We start from the raw sequence: 24,274 nt of genomic DNA, 5'->3' as shown, positions 1-24,274 counted from the left end.
GTTTAATCCAGGATTGCAATTTTTAGCGATGAAGGAATCATCAATCCCATAAACATATTAAATCCAGGGAAAAATCGAAAGCTCTCTCGTTATTTTTTCATTGTTAGTTTTTTTTATGAGCCGCGCGACGTTGAAATACCTACCTTCGGGTTTCCCTGTTTCCCCGTATTATTTTGTGATTATTTCTCGAAGAGGCGGGGTGAACGAAGGATTGAAAACGGGGTACGGAAAGACGAGAGAGCGGAGATGGCAAAAAGGAAGGAGGAAGAATAAATTGATTGGGGTTCGCGGGTTCGCGGGGTCGCGGGGTCGCGGAAGGCGTATATCGCCTGGTTTTTCTTTGAAAACTGTTCGAGTCCCGAAGTGTACGGGAATGTACGTGTGTCGTATTCGTATGCTAATGGGTAATACCGCGATGACCCATTTCCCTTAACGAAACTTGACTCGGGTCGAAATTAAATGAGACCACGGTAATTGCAGGCTCTTATTCCGGACATTAATTAGCATGGGGTAGGTACTTCCAGACTTCCTGGCTCGGAAGACTGCTGCCGGTGCTATCGTGGACTTAAAAATTTCCCTAGGAGAAAATTCGCCGAACTGCAGTTAGGAACTACAAGATAGGAAAAGATTCAACTCCGGCAAGTCTTGACGAGACGACGATCGGCGACCGGGTTGCATTTATAGTTCTGCCGCCACCGTAATGAAAACTTTTCGGTATATATTAAAGCATCTGCAGGAAGTGGTGGCGTAATATTTATTTCAAATACTCCCCGGCAAAATCAACGCCAGGATTATAAATTTGTATCAAAGTTCCGCGCGGTGGGAGCTCGAGCCGGCGCGGCGGCGGAGCGCCGGGAGTTGAGGTCGGGGGTGGGGATGGGGGTGGGGGTGGGATAATTTGATGGGAGTTATAATATCGAAATGTGTAAAGTCGGATGAAGTTGAAGCGGCTTGGAGGGAGTTTTAAAAAGTTTTGCGAAAATTTAAGCTGCAAGTCGCGTTTACGCCGGGGTAGCCGGGTAACTCGGATCGCACGGGATATACCGTTTTATACCGTAGAAAAATAATTGCCCTCGGTCACGAGATAATATTTCGTATCTTAGCTCGGATAGTTCTCGTCGTATAATTTGATATCGTACGCAGATAAGCTGGATCATTCAAACTCCTCGTTTTGAGCAAACATCGCTTCTCCGTGTACGGGTGTGTACAAATCCTCGAGCTTATTTGTTTGTGAAATATTCAGGACACGGCTAAATTAAAAGCATTGCTTAGTAGCGGCGAGCCCAGGGCGAGGCCTAAGCAAACAGGACTTTCACGGTTGAGTAATCGCATTACGATGTGAGCCGTGCCGTGGCATCCGCGAGCTCACCCCTACCTGTAGGTAATCATGAATTATACCGGAGTGGACTCGAAATGAATATTAGATCAGCGTTAATTGGTAAAACGGATACGAGCAGACGACGGCTCGTTTTTCTTTTTATTAATGCAGACGCTCGGTTTTCAACTGTACGCGATCCCCCTGAAGAGCGACGCTCGTTCGCCCCAAAAAAAAAAACATCGTCACACCCCCCCCGCCCCCCGCGTTACTCGAAAAATCATCGATCGTCGATCGTTCTCAACCCGCCCTCGTGCGAGAGACAATCGGAAAGGGATGAAAAAACTGCGACGAAGGAGAGGAAGCCCGGGACATCGGACGATTCGCGAGAATTAATAGCCCGATAATGTTCTTTTCATTTGGTATCTCTGGGAGACGCCGCGATGCTGCCGCCCGCGCGGCTGCCACCGCGGGTACTTCTGTACCGCGGGGTTCCGGAGGAAAACGACGCCCTCCGTCCCCGTGTCCCATTAGAGTTTCGCCGACTGCTCGTTACTCGGCAAAGCTCCTCCACCCCGCGCTCCCCATCGAGCCCATCGCCGATCCGATCCCATTCGTTCGTCCGTCTCAAGTATCGCCCGGTCTCATACCCGCTGCTCATTACCAGTAATGGACAAAAGAGCTACCGAAAGTCTCTTCAAAATACCGAGCGCCTCGTCTTTTGCCCTTTGCCTTTCATCCTTCGATTTTCCATCCCCCCACCCCCCCGACGAATACGCACCGTTGGAAAAGGATTGATTGCACTCCCCCGGGATGGATCGATATATTCTCCCTGATATTCCGCATTCATTGGCGGGCGACTATTCGTTCCGCTTTCACGGCAGACCGCGCCAGCGAAAGACTGAACAAAAGTGGAAAAAATAAAATAAAATACTCACAGCTCGAGAATTAATTTGCGGCGGTGGTACGTTATAGTTGACGCGAACGTTGCCTCAGCTTAGCTCGGGAGAACGGGGGGTGGTGGGAGGGGGTGGGAGGGCAGTGAGAAATTTCAGTTAGTTCCGCGAGTTTCGAGTAAACGAAAAATGAGCGTTGTTTCTTATTCTTTCGCTTCAGGTGCAATTATCTGAATTTCAATTACACCGGCAAAGGAATGAGACGCGTAGCAGTAGTGGAGGGATTAAGGTAGGGCAAATTTGTCGCGGAGAAAACAGCAAGGAGCAGGTGGATTGTTTAATTGTTTCACCGCTCCTTCCGCAACTTTGTCGTCTATCTTACCTTTCATCTACTTTCTCGTACTACGAGGCGCGTCGCTGTCGCCAATTACTCGCCTTCTATTTCTACGCAAATTAGAGCCGAGTAGCACTCCGCGGCCCTCGTCGACTCCACCCCTATAACCGGTGGACGACACGGCGGAAAAATCACGAGTCCGAGATCACGTCGACCGGACTCCGCGGACCTCCACCATTCCAAAACCATAGATTCTCGCGCGACGCGTATAAAGAAACCGGTGTAAATTATGGGGTAAAAATTCAAATTGAAAGAACCGTCGGGCTGGAAATGGGAATGGAACCTTTTTTTTTTCTCGGATCGTTCGAGTTCGGGGCCGAGGGCATCGCGCGGGGATGTAGTAGAAAAAAGGTAAGGGGTAAGGAAAAGGATCCGTTCGGTAGGTACCGCGGAGTACACGTACGTATACGTCGTTCTCCGAATCGCACGCTTCGTATGTGGACCACGTTTATCGCGAACCATTCGCGACGACGAGCGAGTTCCATACCCACCCTAAGCCGTTACCGGCTCCCGCACTCGCCGTCGATGCCGATGCCTAAGGCACACGATTTACCGCAAATGCGGTATTTTAAGAGCACCCGATGCTTTGTCAGAACTACAAATACACCCACTTTAAAGTCGGCGTAGATTCGACGGGGGCGTCGCGACGAGGCTGCACACGGACGTGCGTGCCTTGAATTCCCGTCGGACGAAACGCGCCTCGTTCGTCCCGCGCCGCGAGTTTCTCGCTTACAGCGAATGGTGTCGCCGATCGACGGGGACCGGTATCGACGACGTTATTTCATCGTCCTATCGCGGACGCTTGATGAATCCCCCCGGAAAAACCTCGCGATGGTAATTACGTAAGATAACGCGGAGTGGCCGCTGCTCTCCCCGCGGTGCCGAGCGGCAGGGTTGAGTAAAACTTTCGGATTCGAAGGGTGAATAAATATAAGACCGAAGTTCTTCGTTTTTGCGGGCAAGGAGCAAGTGGCGGAATCTGCCGTTATAATGTCCTGAATAAAATTGATTAAAGCACAAAGTTCTCCGCAATTAAATCGCCCGAAAATTACCCTCCCCTCCTCCGTTTCGACTTCTAGCGCTGTCCCCTTCTCCCCCCCGCTCAGTTTTCGAGGGTCGATCGCGAGGTACGTCATACGTGGCTCGCCCGCGGGACTCGACACTTCGCGGGGGTGAACGCTATGCTTGGGGAAAACAACGAAGACGGGGCGACGGAGCGAGGAGGGAAAGAGAAACTAGGAATTATTTTCCGGGCGAAATACCTTTCGTTTCATCTCTACTCCATACTCTGAACTTCAGACCCTAGACTCTCCGCGGAATTTTCAGCTAGCTAAGTTTACGTTTTAAACGTCTCCTCGTTTCACCCCCTCGGCGGTACAACTCTTTCCTTTCGGCTTTCCCTCGAGCCAACCCCGGCGTATTCGTTGCTCTATCTCGTTAAGTACTTCGTCCACTTACTCGGCATTTGCATTTCAGCTTTATTTACCGAATCCAACGTTCACCAACTCCAAATTTGTACAGTTTTACCGCGGTTCCGATACACTTGTCGCCGCGTATTAATCCCCAAAGTATCGGCGAAGTATGCGTGATCCACCGAGACATATATCACCGACGTTGCATCGCGAGTCGTTCGACTCCCGAGAAGGGCGAAAAAGCTGACCGCGCACGCACCACTCCTCGCCCTCCGTTGCAACATCTACGTATACGCTTGCAGGTGGATGGATGGGGGAATATCTCCGTTATTATCGGTGTTTGCGGTGTTTGCGAAAACCACGGACAAACAGACAAACGAGCAAAGTTCGCATATCCGAGTTTGAGTTTGGCTGACCAGACCCCGGAGAAACTCAAGCCGACCCGAAGCCTAGCCGGGTATCGGAGCGTTGCACGATCATCGCGCGGGATGAACGGCAGCGAACGAGGGGGTGATTTTTGTTGGCGAAAATATTTCGGGAAGAATGCGGTATATTGAAGCGAAGAGTGAGAGCCGGTGATTAATAGCCGACGAGTTTCTCGCCTTATAATTATAGTATTTCCGTAGGGTCGGGGGCGCGCGTCGCTTCATACAAAAATAAGTAAGGTCATCTCACTCAGCGCGACTCGAGGAGAGCGCTCTCCAAGGCAAATGTACGAGGGCTGCACGGTGGTGGTACCACTTCCGAAAGTGTCTCGGGGTTGTGGTTCTGCGGAGCACGTGCGCAGCTCTCGGATAACCTTGGCAAGTCCTCCCTAAGAAATGCTAATGATGGGAAAGCCTCCCCGACGCTGAAACAACAGACAAGTTCCCGTTTGCCGAATGAGGGCGAACGGGGTACGGGGGAACGGGGGAACGGGGAAACGGTGTCGCCCCGCCACCTGTCTTCTTCGCCTATTCAAAAGGGGGTTAATGGATTTCAGAAATGAGAGGAGCGCGCACGGTAAAGTAGCGTAAAAATTCTAACGAGGGCTCAGTTTTTTGGGTCGCCGTACTTCGCCAAGTTTTTCGGAATATTCATCGAGTACCGAGACTTCGCAATATTATCCGTGCCCGCGCGGACCGCTGATAAAACAATCGTTGGCGACTCGCCGCTCGCGCCCGCTTTGTTCGGTTAAATTTTCGCTTGGAAAATTAGCGCACCTCACCTCGCTAGCGTAGATTTATTACCGAGAGCCTCAAACCTCCGACCCCTACCATCGGCGGAGCTTAACTCGACTTTGTTTTATGGCTCTTTAACGGTTTACGACGATGTGGAACGCGGCTTGGAGACAGTTTTAATTTTCTTTTAATTACAGCAGTTTCTTTTTCATAGGCCTAGCGAAGGCAGGCAACCGTAAAAAAAACAAAGTAAATTAAACGACCGCCAAAGTCTTACGGACGGGAACAAGACGAGAGATGTTGTTCTTTTTATTTCCCCGTTTCATCGCTAATTTCCTCCATTCTCCCGGAAACTGTTGCTCTCAGATTTTCGAAAAGTTATTCGTCCGTTGGACGCGAAAAAAATCAACGGTAGCGTGGGGAATAATTTTTCCCTCACCCCCTGCAGCGAGGATTCGAACCTGTACGTACGTATACGTCTTTGCAAACACAATAGGGAAACGTAGATTCCGGTAGAACCGGGAGAGCTCTCATGTTATTCTTCCGCGTGGAAGAGCGAACGACCTCGTCGGGGTAATTTGAGAGAGGCCTCGCTCCTCGTTGTTCCACTTTCGTTCAACGATGCACGGAGCGGGTGTGGCGTTGAGATCGAATCCCCGGAGACAGGGCAAACCTGGATTCCGGATCAATCCGCCCCGCAAACCGACGTCTCGTCGCTCCACCATTCGGACGAGCTGTCGAGAGGGTCGTCAAAATGAAAGATATATACCGCGAAGGGCCAAAAGGAACGGTGGCAATGCGTCGGAGCATTGCTGCATGTGTCTCGATTTTTCAACTCCACTCAATCGAATAGGGGTGGTTTTTCACAACGCTCGAAATTTCTGCCTGGCTAATATTGTCTACGCACACTTTGATCATCTTATTCTCCATTGAATTATGCGAGTCGAGTTTAGTATCCCGGAGGTAATTACAGTTGTCAGAAGTAGTGGAATCCCGCGAGTAGATCGAAACGATACCCGCTGCAGGGGTTGGCCTCCGAAATAGCTGGCAAACAAAACCAGATATGAAAGATCCCTATTGCCCGCGGAATGACCCTCTTATCGAGACAGCACCCCTGTAGCCAGCGCAACTTTGGCCGAAGAATGTTCCCGCGTTAGCGTTATCCGATGGCAAGTAAATCTCAGAGTCAATTAAAACGAATCACCCAGCAGTATATGTGGAGGAATGGAAGAGAAAGAAAAGATGAGCCCTGCTCGCATCTTCCCTCTGACCGCGAGCGTTGACGAGAAATTGCGAGTGGATATAACGAGAAGTGGAAGGAATGGGAGGAGGAGAAGAAGAAGGAGAAGAGAGGCAGAAGCGGAAGCGGACGAAAAAAATGATGGCGTTGGAGAAGCAGACGAGAAGAGCGAGATGAAGAAAAAGAGTAGAAGGAGGTCGAAAGTCGCTGGCTGATGGGTACCTATACCCACTTCGCGAGGAAACCAATCAAGGTTCCTCTTTTATTTTCACAACATGATTACAGAGAGAATCTAGTTACGAGCTGCTCCCCCGTGGAGAAAGGTTCACAGAAAAGTTGTTAGAAATCTTGATATATGCTGGAGCCCCGGGGTGGCAAGGAAGAAGGGAGAATAAAGAGCGGAGCGGGGAGCGGAAGGAGGTCGGGAGCTTCGCCAATTCAACCCCTGCAGCTGTACACGTACGCACAACACACGTCGGCCTCTTTCGGAAAGAGCTCCGGGAGTCGTATGAAATTCCGGCTGACGTGTTACCGCAGTCTCACGATTAAAAAGCTCGGGAGATGCAGAGTGCGGAAGCTGACCGCCAAAAATCTCGATCGTCTTGACGCGTCATCGAAAGACGCTCTACCTATCGCTCGACTGAAATCTACACGGATGCGGATTTCACCGAATCTGGGGGACGCGATCGATGCCCGTTTGTCAATTGGGGTGAACCAGTCGTCGACGATCTACGAGAGTGCGTGGATTAAGGGTTGCCGCTCTCCGATACCGTTCTCCCAGCCAATTAGCCGAGATTTACCGCGTAACGGCGCACGCTATTGCGACCTCAGCATGCCTTATCGATGTAGTCCGATTACCTTTTACGCAATTGGCGCTTAATCGCATCCTTTCGCCACAATCGCTGTGTATGAACGGATACGAATTCGCGCGATTAACCGCCGCCGCGCGAACGTGCCTTTCGAAATGGAAATTGACTCGGTCGGAATTAGCGATCACTCGGCAAAAGGTTGGTTTTTCCAAGGCTTTCGGATACACGACGGACACTTGGGAGTTCGGTGGCTCACAGATTTCTTGGCAGAAAAAATCTGAGCTACAAAAAAGCTCACAAAGTCAGAAAGCCTCGAGAAGGATCAAGACCGTTTTGCCAACAACTTTTGTATCTTGTACGTTGCATAAATTAGCGAGTGTGGGTATTTTTTCGCGCGTGATAAAATATGAGAATCCAAAGAACCGAAGGAAATACGTCCGACCTCGGTGAGAGTCTCCGAGAAAAAAATGCGAGATACCTCGGAAATACCCGGCGAATCTTCGGTCGTCGGTGGAAGAAGAAACTTCCACTCGAACGGCAAAACACGTCACGTAGGGATTTCTGGATCCGCGGATCCCCACTTATTAATACTATATCGATCGGTGTGCACGGAGTAAATTTTGCGATAAGTAGCTGCCACTCCGTCACAAATCCGGCCATCCGCTCTAAGGGCCGTAGTTTCTGTCAATAACATCGGAATGGAAAGTTGTTTTTCCCTACCCTATGGCGCAGAGAGACTGGAAAAGCCAAATTCCACGAGGGATTCGGGGGAGCCACAATTCCCTGGACCTTCGCTTCGCATTTGTTTGCGAGATCGTTGAATGGATGATTTTTCGTTGATTCGCCGCTATCGACCGTCCGGTGGCCACCTAATTATTCGTTGGCTTCTATGGACCACCTTTCGCGCGAGCTCGCATCCCCCTCGGCCTCCTCGCCCCCTCTCCACCAAATAACGCGATCGATCGAATCCCTTTGAGAAATCTGCAAACTTTGATCTTTGCCAGCGATCCAATCAACCGTGAGAACTGAAATTGCTTAACAGGAGGGGGTATCGGTACGCTTGCGCCAGCCGAGCTCGTTGGTACGGTAAATTCCGGTCCGATGATTAACAAAGATCGTTGTTGTTCTTCGAAAGCCCATCCGAAAGCCCCGGTAGTCCGCGACGGCATAGGTAAGAACTTCCTCGAGCATGGGATTCCGGCAGTCTATCGCCGAACTCAAAACTTTCGCTTGATCCTGCTTCGCGATCGATTTCCGGTTTCAAGTGGAACAACCGAGGCAAAGTTACGTGCGCGGATCTTTGTTCCTCGCGAGAATTTGTAAACATTAATTCGCGTGGAGATACAATTACTCCCGAGGTGGGTAATTTTTTTTTTCACAGACATTGTTTTCTACATTTCAACGGTGTATCTTAGCATGAGCCTGCATCGCGAATTACGAATGCTCGACTATTATGCAACGGCGAAACGGGAAGCGGAAGTTCACTCTTCCTTTCCCGCGCCCGACGTTGCCGCCGGTGTAATTTATGGTACACGCGAGAATAAAACACACCCCTATAAATTAAAAAAAGCCCGTCGCTGCCGCGGGATCCGTTCTCTCCTAGTTAAATAAACAGCCATTCGGCATAACGAGCGGACCGCACAGCTCAGGTTCAATGAGACCTACCGATGTTTGAGCTTTCAATTAGTCACGAGGGCTTCGCTCCCGTTTTTCCCAACTTCCGACCGCTCTTGTATCGGGGATTTCGAGAGCCGAGTGGTGGAGCACGAAAAAAGTGAAAAAATAAAAGATGACGAGTGAAAAAATAAATAAATGAAACGAGTTCGGCGATACCGGCGAACTTCCCTGCGATGGACGGAAGGGGTGAGAAAGCACACTTTGTAGGTTGGCGGGCTTCGTGAAGTTTGGAAAAACTTGCGGCAGACATGACCACGGCGCATCCGGCGCATCGCTCCGGTTTATCAGAGGTGAGGTGTGACGCTGCCGCGTCACCCCGTTCCCATCATTTCGACGATGACGATTTTGCAGGACGATTGCGCGTACGTTTGGCACATAGATTCCCCGGACAGATGCGAATGGGTAACCGACTGCGACGATTGCTGGACGGATTCTCCGCTGCAGTACATACCTGGTTTATTCTGCACCTTCCCCACGGAGAACATACCACTTTTCGTGTTCGGTTTGATCCTCTACGTCTTTTGGCTGATGTACCTCTTTCTGATCCTCGGAATCACCGCGGACAACTTGTGAGAAATTCGATCGTAGGCTTCCGGCGCGAATGGAGTAGCCTCGAGTGCGTTGACGTGATTTTTTCATCCGTCAGCTTCTGCCCAGCCCTCAGCATAATCGCCGAGATACTTCACCTCTCGGACAACATAGCGGGGGTTACGATCCTGGCCTTTGGTAACGGAGCACCTGACATTTTCACGGCGCTGGTTGCCCCGGTCGACGAAACCGTCGTCATGTTCAACGAGCTAATCGGCGCCGGGGTTTTCGTTACGTCGGTCATCGCGGGCTCCGTTGCCGTCACTCGACCGTTCCAGGTTAAATTCAGACCTTACCTGAGGGACACCGTCTTCTATCTCGTCGCCGTTTGCTGGATAGGGTGGGTCATTCGGGACGAGACGGTCCACCTGTGGGAAGCCATCAGTAGGTCGTCATCCGCGTGGATCTCGCGAGAAATTGGAAATAATCGGAGGGATTTTGATTCCAAGGTCTGGTCGTCGTGTACATCGCCTTCATCGTCGTCGTCGTACTCGGACAAGTGATAGACAACAAGAAGAATCTCGCGAACGGTAGGCGACTATCGCGAGGAGGAATTTCCCGTATCGTTACGCGCGGTCAGCTCGGTTTGACCGCTCGTTCGTCAATCGTCCCTTTACGCGGGATGCGACTGAAATGGGGGCAAAAGTTTTTATGGCAATATGCGGTCTCGACCGACGATTTCCGAACGCCTACTGCAGTGCATTTACTCGAACAAACATAGAATTGTGCTTCACGCCCCGTTGATCGTTCGCGGTTTAGCTTTGGTCCGACCAAACAATGCACGCTGTACAGCGGCCAATGTGTCTCGCTGATGCTCGGTTTGATTTCCATCTATCGCTATATCTGTTCCGTGTATCGACGCAACCCGAATCCGCAGTTGGCGGTCGTGGGAAAATTGAAAAAGACAAATAAATATCGTCCCGAATTGCGAACGGCCGTCAGCCGGAACGCGTTCTCCGAAAATGATCGACTTTTTTCTTTTTTTTTTTTAATTCAGATCGGATACCGAGCCTGTACGACCGGACGGTTTTGAAATCCTACCTCGTCAATCGTGACGAGACTTCCATCCCTCGACTCCCGATGCGCTCCCGAGCTGTCGGATTGAAATCCAAACTGGGTAAGCCTATCTTCTAGATCCTCCGTCGACTCGCCGGTTCCGCGGTAAGATCAGCCCGAAAATTCTTCCGAGTGACTTTATCCAGACATTGCGTTGGACGTTGAACGTAAAAACGCTATGACCAGGGACGAAGCGATCGAGAAAGACGAAGATGCCTACGCTGCCGCGGGACGACCCGAGGGACTTTTCCGCGAATTTTTCTTCGACGTTTCACCGATGAACATGGAAGATTGGAACGAGGCCCGGGGACTGATGCGCGTCTTCCTCGTCATCCGGGCGGTGCCCATGTTCTTTCTGCAGCTTTTGATACCCGTGGTGAATCAGACCGCGGTGAAACGGGGATGGTCGAAGCTTTTGAACTGCCTGCAGTTCTGCGTCACCCCTGTCGTAGCCGCCTACATTCTGGACGGTATTCACGACTCATTTTCACTTTCCGGAACATCGTTTCACCGATTTCCTCAAACTCCCGATTTACGCAGTCGGAGAATACACCGTCGGACCGATTCCCGTCTACGCGCTGATCGCGGTCATCGGCGTGAGCGGAGCGCTGACGATTTTTTTGATAACCGACGCGCGGAAAGTACCGAAATTTCACAACGTAAGATTTCGCCGAGATGTTTCGAATCGAATCGATTGAATAGCGCCTATGATAATTCAGGGTTTCGCGTTCATGGGGTTCCTGTCCGCCATGGCGATCGTGTATTTGATAGCTCAGCAGGTCTACGCCGTCCTGGCTACGCTGGGGACCGCTTTGACGATTTCGGATGGAACTTTGGGGATGTTGTTCCTCGCCTGGGGAAACAGCATCGGTGGTGAGTTACGCCTCGTGGGATCTCAACCGTAATTTTCATAAATTTTTAACGATGAATTTCGTCGCTGGGTGAGCGACCAAGAATAATCGGTGAGTCGTTTTTTCACCCCTGCCCACGACGAGTTACGTTCATTCCTCGCGTGCCCTAACGTGGAAAATTTCGCAGCGGCCCCACGGTACAAATTACGTTACCGAGCATATTCATTTTATCAAAGTATATAATAGGTAGAACACTAACCGCTCCGCATCCCATGAAACTGGTATAATAAGCCGTGAAGTAATTCCAACTGCAACGAGAATAATTCTCCTACTAACGACCGTACTCCAGCGGCACTATATGCGCGAGCTCCGGGAACTCGAGCCTTATGCAACGTATCTGTGATACAACGGAGAGAATTGTATAGGGAATGAGGGAGATCGCGTCGAAGGACCAGGGTCGACGTCAGCGGCGATGAAAAGAGAAAAACACGCGCGACCATCATAAATAAATAATCCCAGCGGTACGGTAATTCTTGCGAGAAAATGCATGAAATTCTTTTTCCCTCCTTAGATTTGATATCGAACGTCGCCATAGCCAGGCGGGGCTACCCTCGGATGGGATACGCGGCTTGTTTCGGGGGGCCGCTTTTCAACACCCTCCTGGGTATGGGTCTGACTTATAGCCTAGCAGCGGCGCAAGAAGATAACTTGAGAGCTCACGTGAGGGCGAGCGCAATGGGTCCCGGATGCATCGCATTCCTCCTCACTTCCTTGACAGCTTCCGCCTGTTATCTGTTGACTACGGGATGCGTCGCGAGAAGGTCCTACGGATTCATGTTGTACACCATTTATTTCATGTTCGTTGTGATGTGCATCCTTGCGGAGATCAACGTTATCCATCCGATGGGGTCCGACCACAGGGACGAATGATGATTTTTTTATTTTTTTGTTTCAACGGAAATCACCCCCTCATTCGACCGGTCTATACCGACGAGTGACAAACGTCGGATAACTTGGGAAATCGATTGCGGATAATAAAATGCGATTCGCGAGACTTCCTGCCTTCGGCGAAGCGAGTATCGGCGGAGTTTTTAACCCGAAACAACCGACTCCGTTTCGACGGTTTGTCGAGTTGAAACGTTCAACATTCATTTATTCATTGTCCATTTAATTCGTACCCTTGTTACGTTAACCGAGCGTGTAAATCCCCTGTATGAAATATTCATGGAATAATAATCAGTCCAAATTTTTTTTATCAAATTTTTCTCGTACAAACGTAGAATCAACACAGCCGTTACTATTCCGGTGACGAAGTTTAGTTGTTTCCGCTCGATCGTCTCATTTTTACAATTTTCGGGTGGTCGCCGAAGGACTTGGGTATCGTACGATGCGATACGTTGTTATACGCTATACAATATCATCTGGCGATATACAAAACCCTGGGGCGAGTGAATTTCTACCTAATACACGTCTACCGCGTCGCTTGTTGCACTTATATCATTCCTCCAACTGGGGCAAGCATTTGGTTTTGATCGTTCGAATGGCACCCGAGGGCATCCGTATTACTGGCCGATGTCAAACGATCCATGGAGGTATGTCTGGACGACGCGCACCCCCCGCGTGCGGTTTGTACATTTACTGCATATGGTGCACCCAACGTGTGCATTAATGTTCCTGGCGAGAGAGAGGGAGAGAGAGAGAGAGGGAGAGAAATGTAGTCAAAGGTTTGCAACAGCGAAAGTGGAAACCCGCGAGCGAGCGGTGGTAGGAGCGACAATCTGTGCAGGTTGATAAGGGAATGTATTTACTGCGGGAGTATACACGCAATACCTGTGATTATCGATATCGTAAGGCGGGTTCCTCTGCATCTGCTCGATGCGGATGCCGCGTATATGCAGCTAGTTGTGTCGTCTCGGGCCTGGATGAGCTTCAATTAGGTGATTTGCATTATACGGAATTCGTCCCTGACCCGCCTCCGGCGCTAATCTGATCGCAGCTATCGATGCGTACAAATATCCCCTATAGCTGGCGGAGCTTTGCATAGTTAGCGTCGCTGTATGCCCCCATCAAATCCGGTATTCCCGCAATCGCCGCATCCGCGAGCTTCGAAATTGAAATAAAAGCCGGGCTCATTTTGTGCCAACCACTTCGCACCTCTGTTTTGTTGACGTTCGTTCCGGGTCGTTGTGTGGAAAAATTAAGAGGTCACGGGGGCGGGGAACGAGTACGGGGGAAACGGGAAGAGAATGAAGAAAAAGGAAATAAAAATAAAGAAACAACGAGGGGTGCGGAGACGTGCAAGTGCGGCGTCGATGAGAATCCCTGAACAAAATAGGCCCTGTCTCCCGCAGCGCGAGACGGCGTTCTTAGTTTATTGGATTTTAAATTCACTTTATACCAGAAGCCGTTCTCATTTTCTGCACGCGGAATTCCCAAAATTACCGAGACTTTTGAGCCGGAGTGATTTATTCGCCCTTGTATTTTTCTCCCCCGCGCATCGGTCGTCGACGGAACTGCAGGGCAGGGACAAATGTTCCAACGATGATACACCGAAAATTGAAAAGGAGTCTCGGAATTCCTTCTGCAGCGACGTCGCCGCGGTTCTCGGTATAGCTGCAGGTCTGTGCAAAAATGAAGTTTCAAAGTATAAGGAGGAACCGAGCATTATTACAGATACCACTTTACAAAATGTATTCTATATACGTATATAAACTGTAGTTTGATGGAAAAAGTTTTCGCTTTTTGACGATGGAATGGAAGCTGTACTCACCTATCTACGGTAAACACTTCCACCTTGAGGAATAAATTTTTACCCCCAGGATTTTACGTCGGTATTCTTTCACCGGAGGTAGAATACAAGAGTCGTGTGAGGGAAGCGGAGGCAAGGATCAAGATACCGCAGAAAAGAAACTGATTGCGAGATAACCGAGATTCGACGCTGCGGATTTTCAGTATCCCGTGTTTTTTTCGTTTCGTTTTGTTTTTTTTTCTTCTCTTCTTTGCGCTTCGTGTTTTATTTTCATTTGCTTTTCTCTCTTTCGCGTTCACGGGGAATCTCGCGAGTCAGCTCCGAGTCCGACGCGTAGCGGTCGCTCCGCGGAGATCTTCGTATCGTTTCGTTGTGCGCGAGTATTTTGCGTTTCCACCCGGATGCTTCGAACGGCCGTTAAGGGGGCTGCGGCAATATTTGGAATTCGCTGACGTGGCGGTCGCTTCTTTTTGCGGACTTCCTGCAGCGGACTCTACTACGTACGGCGAGCTTTCGATCGGGACTAGACGCTCGGCGTCGTTTCCGTAACGTCGGAAATATCCAGGACGACGACCGACGTATGTGATACGTGCAACTTTTGCCGGTGCGCAAACATTCGAGAATCGAGTAGTGGCGAATGATTCTCCGAGTGCGATAAAATTGGAATTCAAAAATCCTATTCAACGCTCGGTAGCGCAGCGTAACGGGAATTAAAATTCACGAAAAATATTCAGCGGCTCCGGCCGCGTGGCTCGCCACGAATGCCGGTAGTACGAATACTCATTTCATTTATTTTATTATTCGTTCGAATCCCACGGCCCACGTACCACCGGTAAACGTCAATCAAATGACAGAAAATCGTGAAATACGTAGGCGACCGCGTTGCACCGAGCGCAGCTCTCCCCGCAAATTGAATTACAAAATCGAATCAAAACCGTGGAACCGCGATTCGTTCGTACGACCTTTGTCATATACGCACCCTTCTTCCATAGCCCGGCGCGTGTTCCACCTAAGTATTTATGTCCCTACGATCATACAGCCAATTAAATTCTCGCGATATCGATAAATAGTGCGGGGCAACCGTGTAGTTTTATTCCGTAATTTATATTGATGAATAAATAAAAATATCGAGCGTAAAACGCGGGTGGAGCGGGAAATGAGAATATAAACCGATGCATGGCTGGGGGGGCATGGCGGGTCGGGTGTACCGGGGCGCGCTCGGTGGTTCGTAAAAATTGGCAAACAAATCGCGAAGGAGAATCGACGATAGCGATAGAACTCGGGTCTGCGGAGCATAAAGACAAAGGGACAATATCGGACATTGGCCGTCGTAAATTTGATCGGAAACTATCGGTCCGAGCGTTCGCGGTGTTCCAGTCCCGGTGCCGTCCACCCCGCAGCCCTCGCGTCGGATATTACGTACTTTCTGGCAGTTACCAACCGCGGCACCGCACCTCGTACCAGATTTGAAAGCTTTTTCGCCGTCAGCACGCCTCCCAGTATTTTAAATTCTCAACTTTGGCGAAGTAGACGTCGGAACGTATTCCCGAAACGCGGTGGACGTTCCAACGACGCCTCGTCCTTCGGACGCCCGCAGCTATCCACCTCGAATACCCCTAATTAGTTTCTTCTCTACCTCGGCGCGGGCGAGGAAATCCATCGGAGTCATTCGTACGTGGGCAATGTCAGGTGGAAGAATCCGAGGAGAGGAATGAATGGTACGAGTTTCGAAGTAGGTGAAGCGATTCGGTCCGGTTCATTCGTCGAAATTTTTCTATTACTTTTTATGAGTATTTTATTCGGTAAGCCTTTGAAATTGATAGGTCGATATGATCCGGCACTCTTTCCCTTTAAGTGTGACATTCTTTTCCCTGGAAATATATCGGAATCTGATAGAATATATTATACGTGTGAGATATTACGCTCGTATTACGGTAGAAGCGAAATTGGAAATAACGGAACAATGATAAATCTCAAATTTATATACGTGTTTTCGAGCGGCACTATTGTCGTGATTTACGTGCCATTTCTTACAAAGTCTTTATTGAATCGAGCCCGTAACAAGAGAATAAGAAAATCTAGCGCCGCGACGGGCGTGCACCAATAATATAGCGGCGCGAGCTACTTTTCGTCCGCTTTCAATTTTCCAAACCTCCCCTCGGCGCGCGATGGCACCGAGGATATGTAGAAAAGTTTTTTCAACGCGAATTGAATACGCCACCGCGCTTTTATCACCTGCGCTTTTAATCAACCAGTACTCGGAGGTAGGGAAAATTTGGCCGAGCAAAAACAAAAGGCTTTAAAAGGCTCGGAGGGAGGGGGGGGGGGGGGGGAGACGCAAGAAAATTGTAAAGCGGGACGTAGGTATACCTGGGAGGACCGACGGCTGACCTCCGTTGCACCCTCGAAACACTCGAGTCTCCTTTCGTACGTTGTACCGAGTTCTCGCTCACGTCCTCCGACGTAAGCACCAATTCGCGGTCCTCCGAGTCCCCGTACCGCTGCAATTCCTTCCTCCTTTTCATAGCTCGCAGCGTCGCAGCGACAGACTCGATCGTACCACGTTATTTCCGTACTCCGCATTACCGCGGAATACCTACCCCGGTCATCGTTCTACTTCCGACTCTCGCGAATTCATTCCTACGGACGTACGTTACGTATGCGCATTTATTGACCCCTGCGACCGAACGAACGTTCCGTCATCGAGTCCCCCGACGTACACGCGTCGGGAGTAATCGCAGCGGTCGCGAGCTCTCCTCCCTTCGAACTCGCCCTCCTCGTCACGCCTACAAGGAGCGGTGAAAATAGGGGAGCGCATCGGTGCGATACGCCCGGCGGTGAGTTCGGAGGATCTCGATATCTGGCAACACCCGTTAGACGAACGAGATTGCAACTTGCGGTCGGTTCGCTCCGGCGTCGTTTGTAGCCGGTTGAGGATACGCTGTGCGGTGTGGAGTGTAAAATAGACGTACGGCGGGCCCTTATTCCTACGAGCTCGAGCGATACAACATACGTAGGGTATACTTCAACCGACTACCCCGTCCAGGCCACGGTACGTACTCGAGAATTCTTGGTGCGCCGCCGCTTTCAACCGACATCGTCAAAGCGATGAGCCTTCGTCGTTGCTTGGTTTCGGACTCACCGAATGGTTACTCCGAACTAGGACTCGGATGCCGAGACTTGGCGCGGAGAAACAAATGCGAGGCTTTTCTGACTACGTAATTATCTGCTTACTTTAATTTCTCAGTTGTGTTTTCTCCCCCCCCCTCGTTTTCGCCTACTTCTTTTTATCATCTGCCCTACATTTCGCTCGAGGACCGTTAAAGCGGATGCCGCGTTGCACTGCCGAGAACCACTTTCTACATCTTTTTTCTTGCGCAAGGTATTGAAAAATGGAGAAAATAAACAACGATGACGAGCTTACGAATGTAGCGGTGGAAAGAATACCTGCATTTGCACCGGTGAAAATTACCCATTGCACAAGGGGTGGAGTTGTACGAATCGAATGATACCTAATCGCGCGAAACGAGTAAACGTGGCTGATTAATATCGGATCCGTCGTTGACCCGACCGCCGACCGGGGGGTGAACCAGATTGATTTTGGTAGCGAGACGTACGTGAGACGGTCATTAATCGAATAGGGATTTCCGCGTTCGGAGTTACGCACACATCCGACCATCCGGGGGGGTTCAGTTAGCTCCGGATTCTGGAAACGGTCGACCGCCGAGTTGCGACATCTTGTTCGTCTCGTACGGTAAACGCCGGGTAGTTTCTTGCGACCCTAGAACTACCTCCTCGGGCTTTATTGACACGCGGCGGAGGACGCGTCGGGAGGCGAAGCCGACGGGGCGACGGGGGTGCCGCAACGCCCCGGCGTGGATTTACAGTCACCCTTGGCCAACTTTATCGCTCTTTGAATACGAATGCTTCGGAAATGTTGACGCCGTTGTTACCCGTCCCCCGAACCTCCCGCAGGAGGCGCGAAAACTTTCCGCCTCTAGCTTTTCACTATTTTCATCCCCGAACCAAACTGACAACGAGTAGGAAGATTAAACACCGCGCTATCCACCTGCATGCGGAATGATGTCTAATTTTCGAAATATCACCCTGCACGGGGTTCGTTCTGTCGGTTGGATCGGGTTTGAAAAATGTGGCCTCCCATCCGCGGTGGACTCGCGATGCCCTCGGGGCAAGAACTCTATCGCCGTAGGTGCGATATTGTAGTTTTCCCGGACAATCTCTGCAAATACCGATGCCACTGCGCCGTTCTCCGGTCTCTAGAGTTATGGGGAAGCAAATTTACGCGGCCAGTTGTCCGGCTAATGTAACGAGATTAGATACCGCTGTCGATACATAACTCCGGGGCAAAGTCGTTGCGTGCGCGCAACGGTCCTAGTCTTTTTTTCGGTTCTCTTTCTCTTCGTAAATCGTTCGTGATCGGACACAATCTCGAAGAGAGGTGTAATATTTTAACGGTGTTGTAAAAATGATAACGCGAACGGGAAGCGCATCGAGCGACGATGAGGTCGTTCGACGTAATTTCCCCATGTAGTAATAAAAGTTTTGGGGGATACACGCGTGGCAAAAACTTCTACCGTAGGGAAGTCAAAGTTCGTGCGGGTGAATCCTAACGGAGCATAACGCGAAACTTCGCAAAGCGTGTATCCGGCTCCTCCGCCGACTTCGACGTCTGTCGTGCGACTGTGGAAATAGCGGCTGCTTTCGCCCCTGGTGTAGTTGCATAGATTTGGCACACGGACGTGAAACGGAGTTACGTAGGGTACGTCGGCGTACACTTCGCTTTTAGGAACTACCGGCTGCCCTCGTAATGGACTCGGTCGAGTCGATGGCTCACAGAGACCGTCGACGACTCGTCGTAAAAAGTGGGCGTAACGGGCGTAGCTGTTGGCTGGATGCGCGGAGAGTTTTTTTGATGGATATTTCGCTTGTTATCTCTACCGATCTATGGCCTATGGGCCATCTTCGTACTCGGGAGCGGGGTCGCGTATTTATTGCATCCGTGCGCCAGCTGCTTGTTTTATTTTATTTTACTTTATTCCACTTTGCTTTTATTTCTTCCTTCTTTTTCTCGTTACCCCGCCGGTTCCCGTTCCCGCTGGCTGGGGATCCGGAACCTCCTCGGGAATTTCTTACACGCTCTCGACTCTCGGAATATATCACGGTGCATCATCGATCTCCGCTACCCCGGGGTGAATGCTGATGTAATACTCAAAGTTGAACGTCGGTTCGAAAGTGTTTTTCGGAATGACGCGACGTCGGAGGCATTACCTACGAAACGCATCGATCCGAATGAACGGGCTCTTTGCCCGTGAGCGAGAAAAGTGCGAGATATGATGTAATTGTGGATGAAAAATTATATCCCCGCCGCGGCATTCCAGTTAATAAATAGTGGGGGAAATCAGGAGCAGGGATTCCGGGTTTTCTGACCCGTTCGGGGATTCGTGGCGCGGGGCGAGACGGCTGTTGGTTAAAGCCAGCACGTCTGCCGCGCGTATTTCGCGGTGAATATGGGGAAGGATATAAGCCGGAACAACAATATAAGACCGGGTTTATTGACCCAGTCGAATCCCGTTCTAGAAGGCAAATAGCTGGAAACCACTTTGACTCCGATATTCTTCGAACGAATAAATACGCGGGCAAATTCATTTTTCGAGCGGTGCGTTCGCAGCTCGTACAGGGCTGCATTTTATTCGAAGCGAACGTATCGAGTTGCGGCTTGATGATTTTTTTCGCCGTCGCCGGAAAGTCTTCGCAATAGCTTCACCGTACACGGCCAATTTCATGGCGACTAAATAATAATCGAACGCGAGCGAACGAATAGAGGCGTAGACATCGCGTCGACGTAGGTGTGCCGAGAGGTGGGATAAGGAGTTGGAAGTGGAGCAAACCAAACACCCTCCGCAGCCGTATCCAGAATCCACCCCTTATCCTCAGACACCGTCGCTTCCGCTAAGCTGTTGCACCGACGGCTTTGCCCGGTATAAGCCGACGCGCTAACGTAGGACAAACAAAGGGGCTGCGTCTCGGGTACAAAGGAAGAAGGAGGCGGTGCGCGCGGAGGTGCAACGCGATGTTTAAAACCCCCGAAGGGGGTGGTGGAAAAAATGCCGGAGTTCATTCGGGCGTCGGATATGGTAGGCGGCTCACGTATCGCAAACTGGATTTATTAACCCGGAGGTGGGACGGGAGCCAGGTGAGCTTTTTAAACGCTGATGCATTGTGCGGTAAAAATCCCAGACGTAGGCGCGGGCTTTGAGGGGGTTTTGTTTTTCATTTACTCCGAGTTATTTCCCTCGTTTTTTTTTTACCGAGTCTGCCAGCAACGCTCTCGATTCGGCGAGACTTGGACTCTCGTAATCGGCGAAACGTCGAAATCAACGATACAGCGGTACGCGTTGGTTTCGCGGCCGCGGTCTCGACTCGAGTGTATCCCTCCCTCTCCCTGATGTTTTACTCGTCGTTGAAAATCGGTAGACCGTATAATAGTCACCCCGCGACAACGGGCCGACTTATATTCTTTACGCCGTGTTTTTACGGGTGGTGAAATAATTTCCCTCTTCGGGAGCGAATACCCAGCTGCTCGGTACCTCGGAGGAAGAAAGAAAGTAAGCGCGGAATCTTAATTAATTCCTAATTATTCTTTGTCTTTCGCGTACGACGACTGGGCGCCACCGTCGAGTTGCAGAGGGAATATAAATTTGTTTGCGCCTAGCGACTCGCGGGGGTTTGCGTACACCCTATTACAGGTACGGGCATTTCCTACCCACCGCCTACCTCGTTATAAACGCATATAACTCAGCCTCTTTTAATCACGATGTATCGCCGTGATAATTAATCCGAATTATAACGAATCTTTTGGACGATAAAGTTATCAAAGAAATTACAACGATCGTTACGATGGGGGTGTGTGCGACGTAAAGGTGAAAAAAAAAAGAACGCGAATGCTAATCTTCTCGCACGTTGAAATAATCTATACGTATTCAAATTATTCCACGTGCATCCACCGCGGGGTAAACATGCGAGGATATCGCGGCTCTCGGACAATCGCCGAATAAAACGATACGTTAATGAAATTCAGCCGACTACTAATTTCATTCAAATTCGAGACGATCTTAAATCCAAATTAAATCACATTCGCAGCTGTTCCCGGTAACTGGTAACCGCACAAAACTTGGTTACATATTAATGCTGCCAACGATGAAACCAGCCCGCCCGTATACGTACATAGGTATACCCGCCCCATCCTTCCGGAGCACCCCAAACCTGCGCGAGCCCTAATTATGGCAGATTTTACGTCACGCTGTGCAGGCCCTAATTAGCAATTATGCGAATCACACATATACCCGCGGTGTATATATACATATATATGTATATATATATGTAATGATATAATGATCCGCCTCCAGGGAATATTACGCGGGGTAGCTATCGCCGCGGCGTATAAAGCGTCCGAAATTTATCATGGCCCCGCGAATAGTCGTCCATGCGGATTTATTGTGTGTATATCGCTCGGATGCTAGTCGGAGGCACACATGTAATAGATATCTACATATGCGGGAATATTAGCGCTCCATTGATTTTCGGAAACATTTCAAGCGGGGCGGTAAAATTGCGCCGTGATTTAGCGCGTATAGGACAGTCGGCTCGGCGCCGGGGGTGGACGCTGTAGCGGCGTGATATTTGAAAAGCTCCGCTTTACACAGCGACGTACACAGAGACGAGTGAATGAATTTCACCGAATATACGCGACCCGCGTATACATATTCTTTATTCGTCCCGTTATTTGTTTCCCCTTTTTTTTTTACCTCCGGCACATACGGATCCCGCGGAGGGAACGCGTTGTTTCGCGTTTGCTAATGAACGTTCACCGAATCCCCCGTCGCCCCTTCTTCCGCCCCCGTACGCCGCCGACGGTATTTACAGCGGGACGAACGATCCATTCTTCGTACAGGTGCGGTGCATCTGGGCATCCGTTGTACGCGAAGGGCACGGACGTGTTTGCGTCAAACAACAATAACGCCCGTGATTTTCTAAAACCGCGAACTGCGCCGCGCGGCGAGTCCAGAGAAAAACAAATCGTGTCCGACCGAAAGGTCGTACGCGTTGCTCGGACGACATTCGAGTCTTACGGCTTTCGATTCCGGATTTTTTTCCACAAGCCGTGGCGACGGGGTATCGGTAATGAAATCTCCCGGCTATGGAATCGTATCGTCGCGGACGGATTCATTTCAAGAGGAATCAATTCGTATCCTAATGTCGTAGGTATATCGTACGTGCGTTGTTGCAGCGGCGGCAGCGAGCCGGAGGATGTAGCGACGGTGAAATGAAATGGAATAAAATGTTGTAAAATCAAATTCTTTACCGTTTCCGGGCGCCACGTTTATTGTTTGCGCAATAGCGATATAGGTATATCGGTACGCCGGCTACCCCGAGTCCCTCGAGCTTCTGAAAAGATTTCACGATCGCCGAGCAAATATCGGAAGGCAACGGGGGATATCCGCGTGCAACCTTCGGGACAAGCTTCGTTATGACATACGCTACCGATCTTTCGATCGGCTTTAGCTTTGCGACTTTTGTTTCAGCCGCACCGAACATTTTTACGAGCAAATCACCCGTACGTCGACGCAGAGCCGGTATTCCATCCCCTAACGAACTGCGAGAATTCGAATCGAATAGAAATTGTTGCAAGTTATGGCGAAATAATAACCAGCAGACTCCTCGGTAGAATGCCAGGGGCCACGATCAATTGCCGCGTGTAGGTACAGCGAATGAAATTCCTCCTTGTATCACCGGTCATCCGGCCATCGGCCCAGCTGCTTTCCCCCAGCATCTCCGAGCTGGAATGCTATTAAAAAGGTAATATCGCGTCTGGCCGGCACGCACAGCAAACGCTAACCCCCTTCGGCGAGCTTTCAACCTCCCCGAATAACCTGCGTGAGATTCGAAGTCCACTTCGCTCGGCCCTGCGGATACGTCGAGGGCTCCTCACAGTAGCGTCTCGCCGAGACTCTGCCCCGCTCGTCGATCTTTGAGAAACCTGTATCCAATCGTTTCCCGCAGCTCTCCGCGCGGCGTGCATTCCCCTCGACTCCTCGAATTTCCGTGCGTATTTCCCTCATTTTGGGAGGAGAAAAAAATCGGATACATCTCATGTGACGTAGGTAGGGGGAGAACATAAATGGCACGTACACAAACGCAATGCCGGGTCGTCCCGCGAACGACCTTTATAGGTACGCCTGGGGTCCGGGATTCCAGACGTATTTGCGGAAAGGCCTACGGTCACTTAACCGACACTTATTCGAGATCATTCTTCCCTCCTCCGGCTGCCGCCGCTCACCGCCATATCGTCTTTTGAGTACCGATAATAATGCGCAGACGTCTGGCTACGACTGCGGGTCCTGTCGCTCCTGACGGATTTATATCGCCACCCCGTAAGCTTAGGGTGGCTCAGCCGCTGGCTATACAGGCTTATTATCGTCGGTACGAAGATTTGTCGTCCGAATAAAACCGCGCGCGTGAGAGACCACCTGCACTGCCGATGTAACGCACCGACACCCCGTTAAAATTGTGGAAAAAGTCAATCGTTCAACCCCCTGTACAATTCGCGCAGATGTTTGAGGGGTCTCGCGAATACCTGGGGAGCGCCCCTGTAGTCGAATCCCCCTTCGAATGCGTTTGATTGGAAACGTATGAACCGCAAGGATGATAATGGAAACCCGCTACCGAGCGTCGTAGTATTTTCAGAAAAATCGATATTCAGGGCTGACACCCCAGCCGCTGCGGATTTTTTACAAGGAATATCCGAGAGTGGAAACTTGTAGGCGAGCGTGTACGGAAGGGTTGAAAAAGGAGCGTCGCTCTCGCGATAATAAAAACAATGAAAATAATAAAAAGAGACCCGCACCCCGTGGAGAGAGGGTGGGGCCGGTATAATATCAACATTTCCATGCGAGGCTCACCCCCGCGTTCGAGGGCCTCACGCGCCACGTGGGCCACCGTCCATGACACGTCAATTTTTCCAGGGCGCAACGTTTCCGTTCGAGGGAACGAACCGTTTGCCCTTTCTTTTCTTCTTTTTACGGGCAATTGTAGCAAGCCGCGCAGAG

At 50.4% G+C, this 24,274-nt stretch overlaps 1 protein-coding gene across 1 annotated transcript; it reads left to right on the top strand.

Annotated features, from left to right (window-relative positions):
• Positions 1 to 9,089: 9,089 nt before the first annotated feature.
• On the top strand, positions 9,090 to 12,328 carry LOC105688575 (mitochondrial sodium/calcium exchanger protein-like). Its single transcript, XM_048657483.1, has 7 exons — positions 9,090 to 9,193; positions 9,255 to 9,472; positions 9,550 to 9,875; positions 10,694 to 11,017; positions 11,088 to 11,206; positions 11,267 to 11,420; positions 11,970 to 12,328. Exons 1-7 carry the CDS (start codon positions 9,152 to 9,154, stop codon positions 12,326 to 12,328), a joined length of 1,542 nt encoding a protein of 513 aa, XP_048513440.1. The 5' UTR covers positions 9,090 to 9,151.
• Positions 12,329 to 24,274: the final 11,946 nt, after the last annotated feature.

The sequence above is a fragment of the Athalia rosae genome, chromosome 6 (genome assembly GCF_917208135.1).
Source record: "Athalia rosae chromosome 6, iyAthRosa1.1, whole genome shotgun sequence".
Taxonomy (NCBI): Eukaryota; Metazoa; Arthropoda; class Insecta; order Hymenoptera; family Athaliidae; genus Athalia; species Athalia rosae.
This window is presented reverse-complemented; position numbering and strand designations above follow the sequence as displayed.

Coding starts and splice junctions, on each gene's coding strand:
- LOC105688575 (XM_048657483.1), top strand. CDS start 9,152: ATGACCACGGCGCATCCGGCGCATCGCTCCGGTTTATCAGAG. Junction 9,194..9,254: donor ATCGCTCCGGTTTATCAGAG/GTGAGGTGTGAC, acceptor ACGATTTTGCAG/GACGATTGCGCGTACGTTTG. Junction 9,876..10,693: donor CCACCTGTGGGAAGCCATCA/GTAGGTCGTCAT, acceptor GACTTTATCCAG/ACATTGCGTTGGACGTTGAA.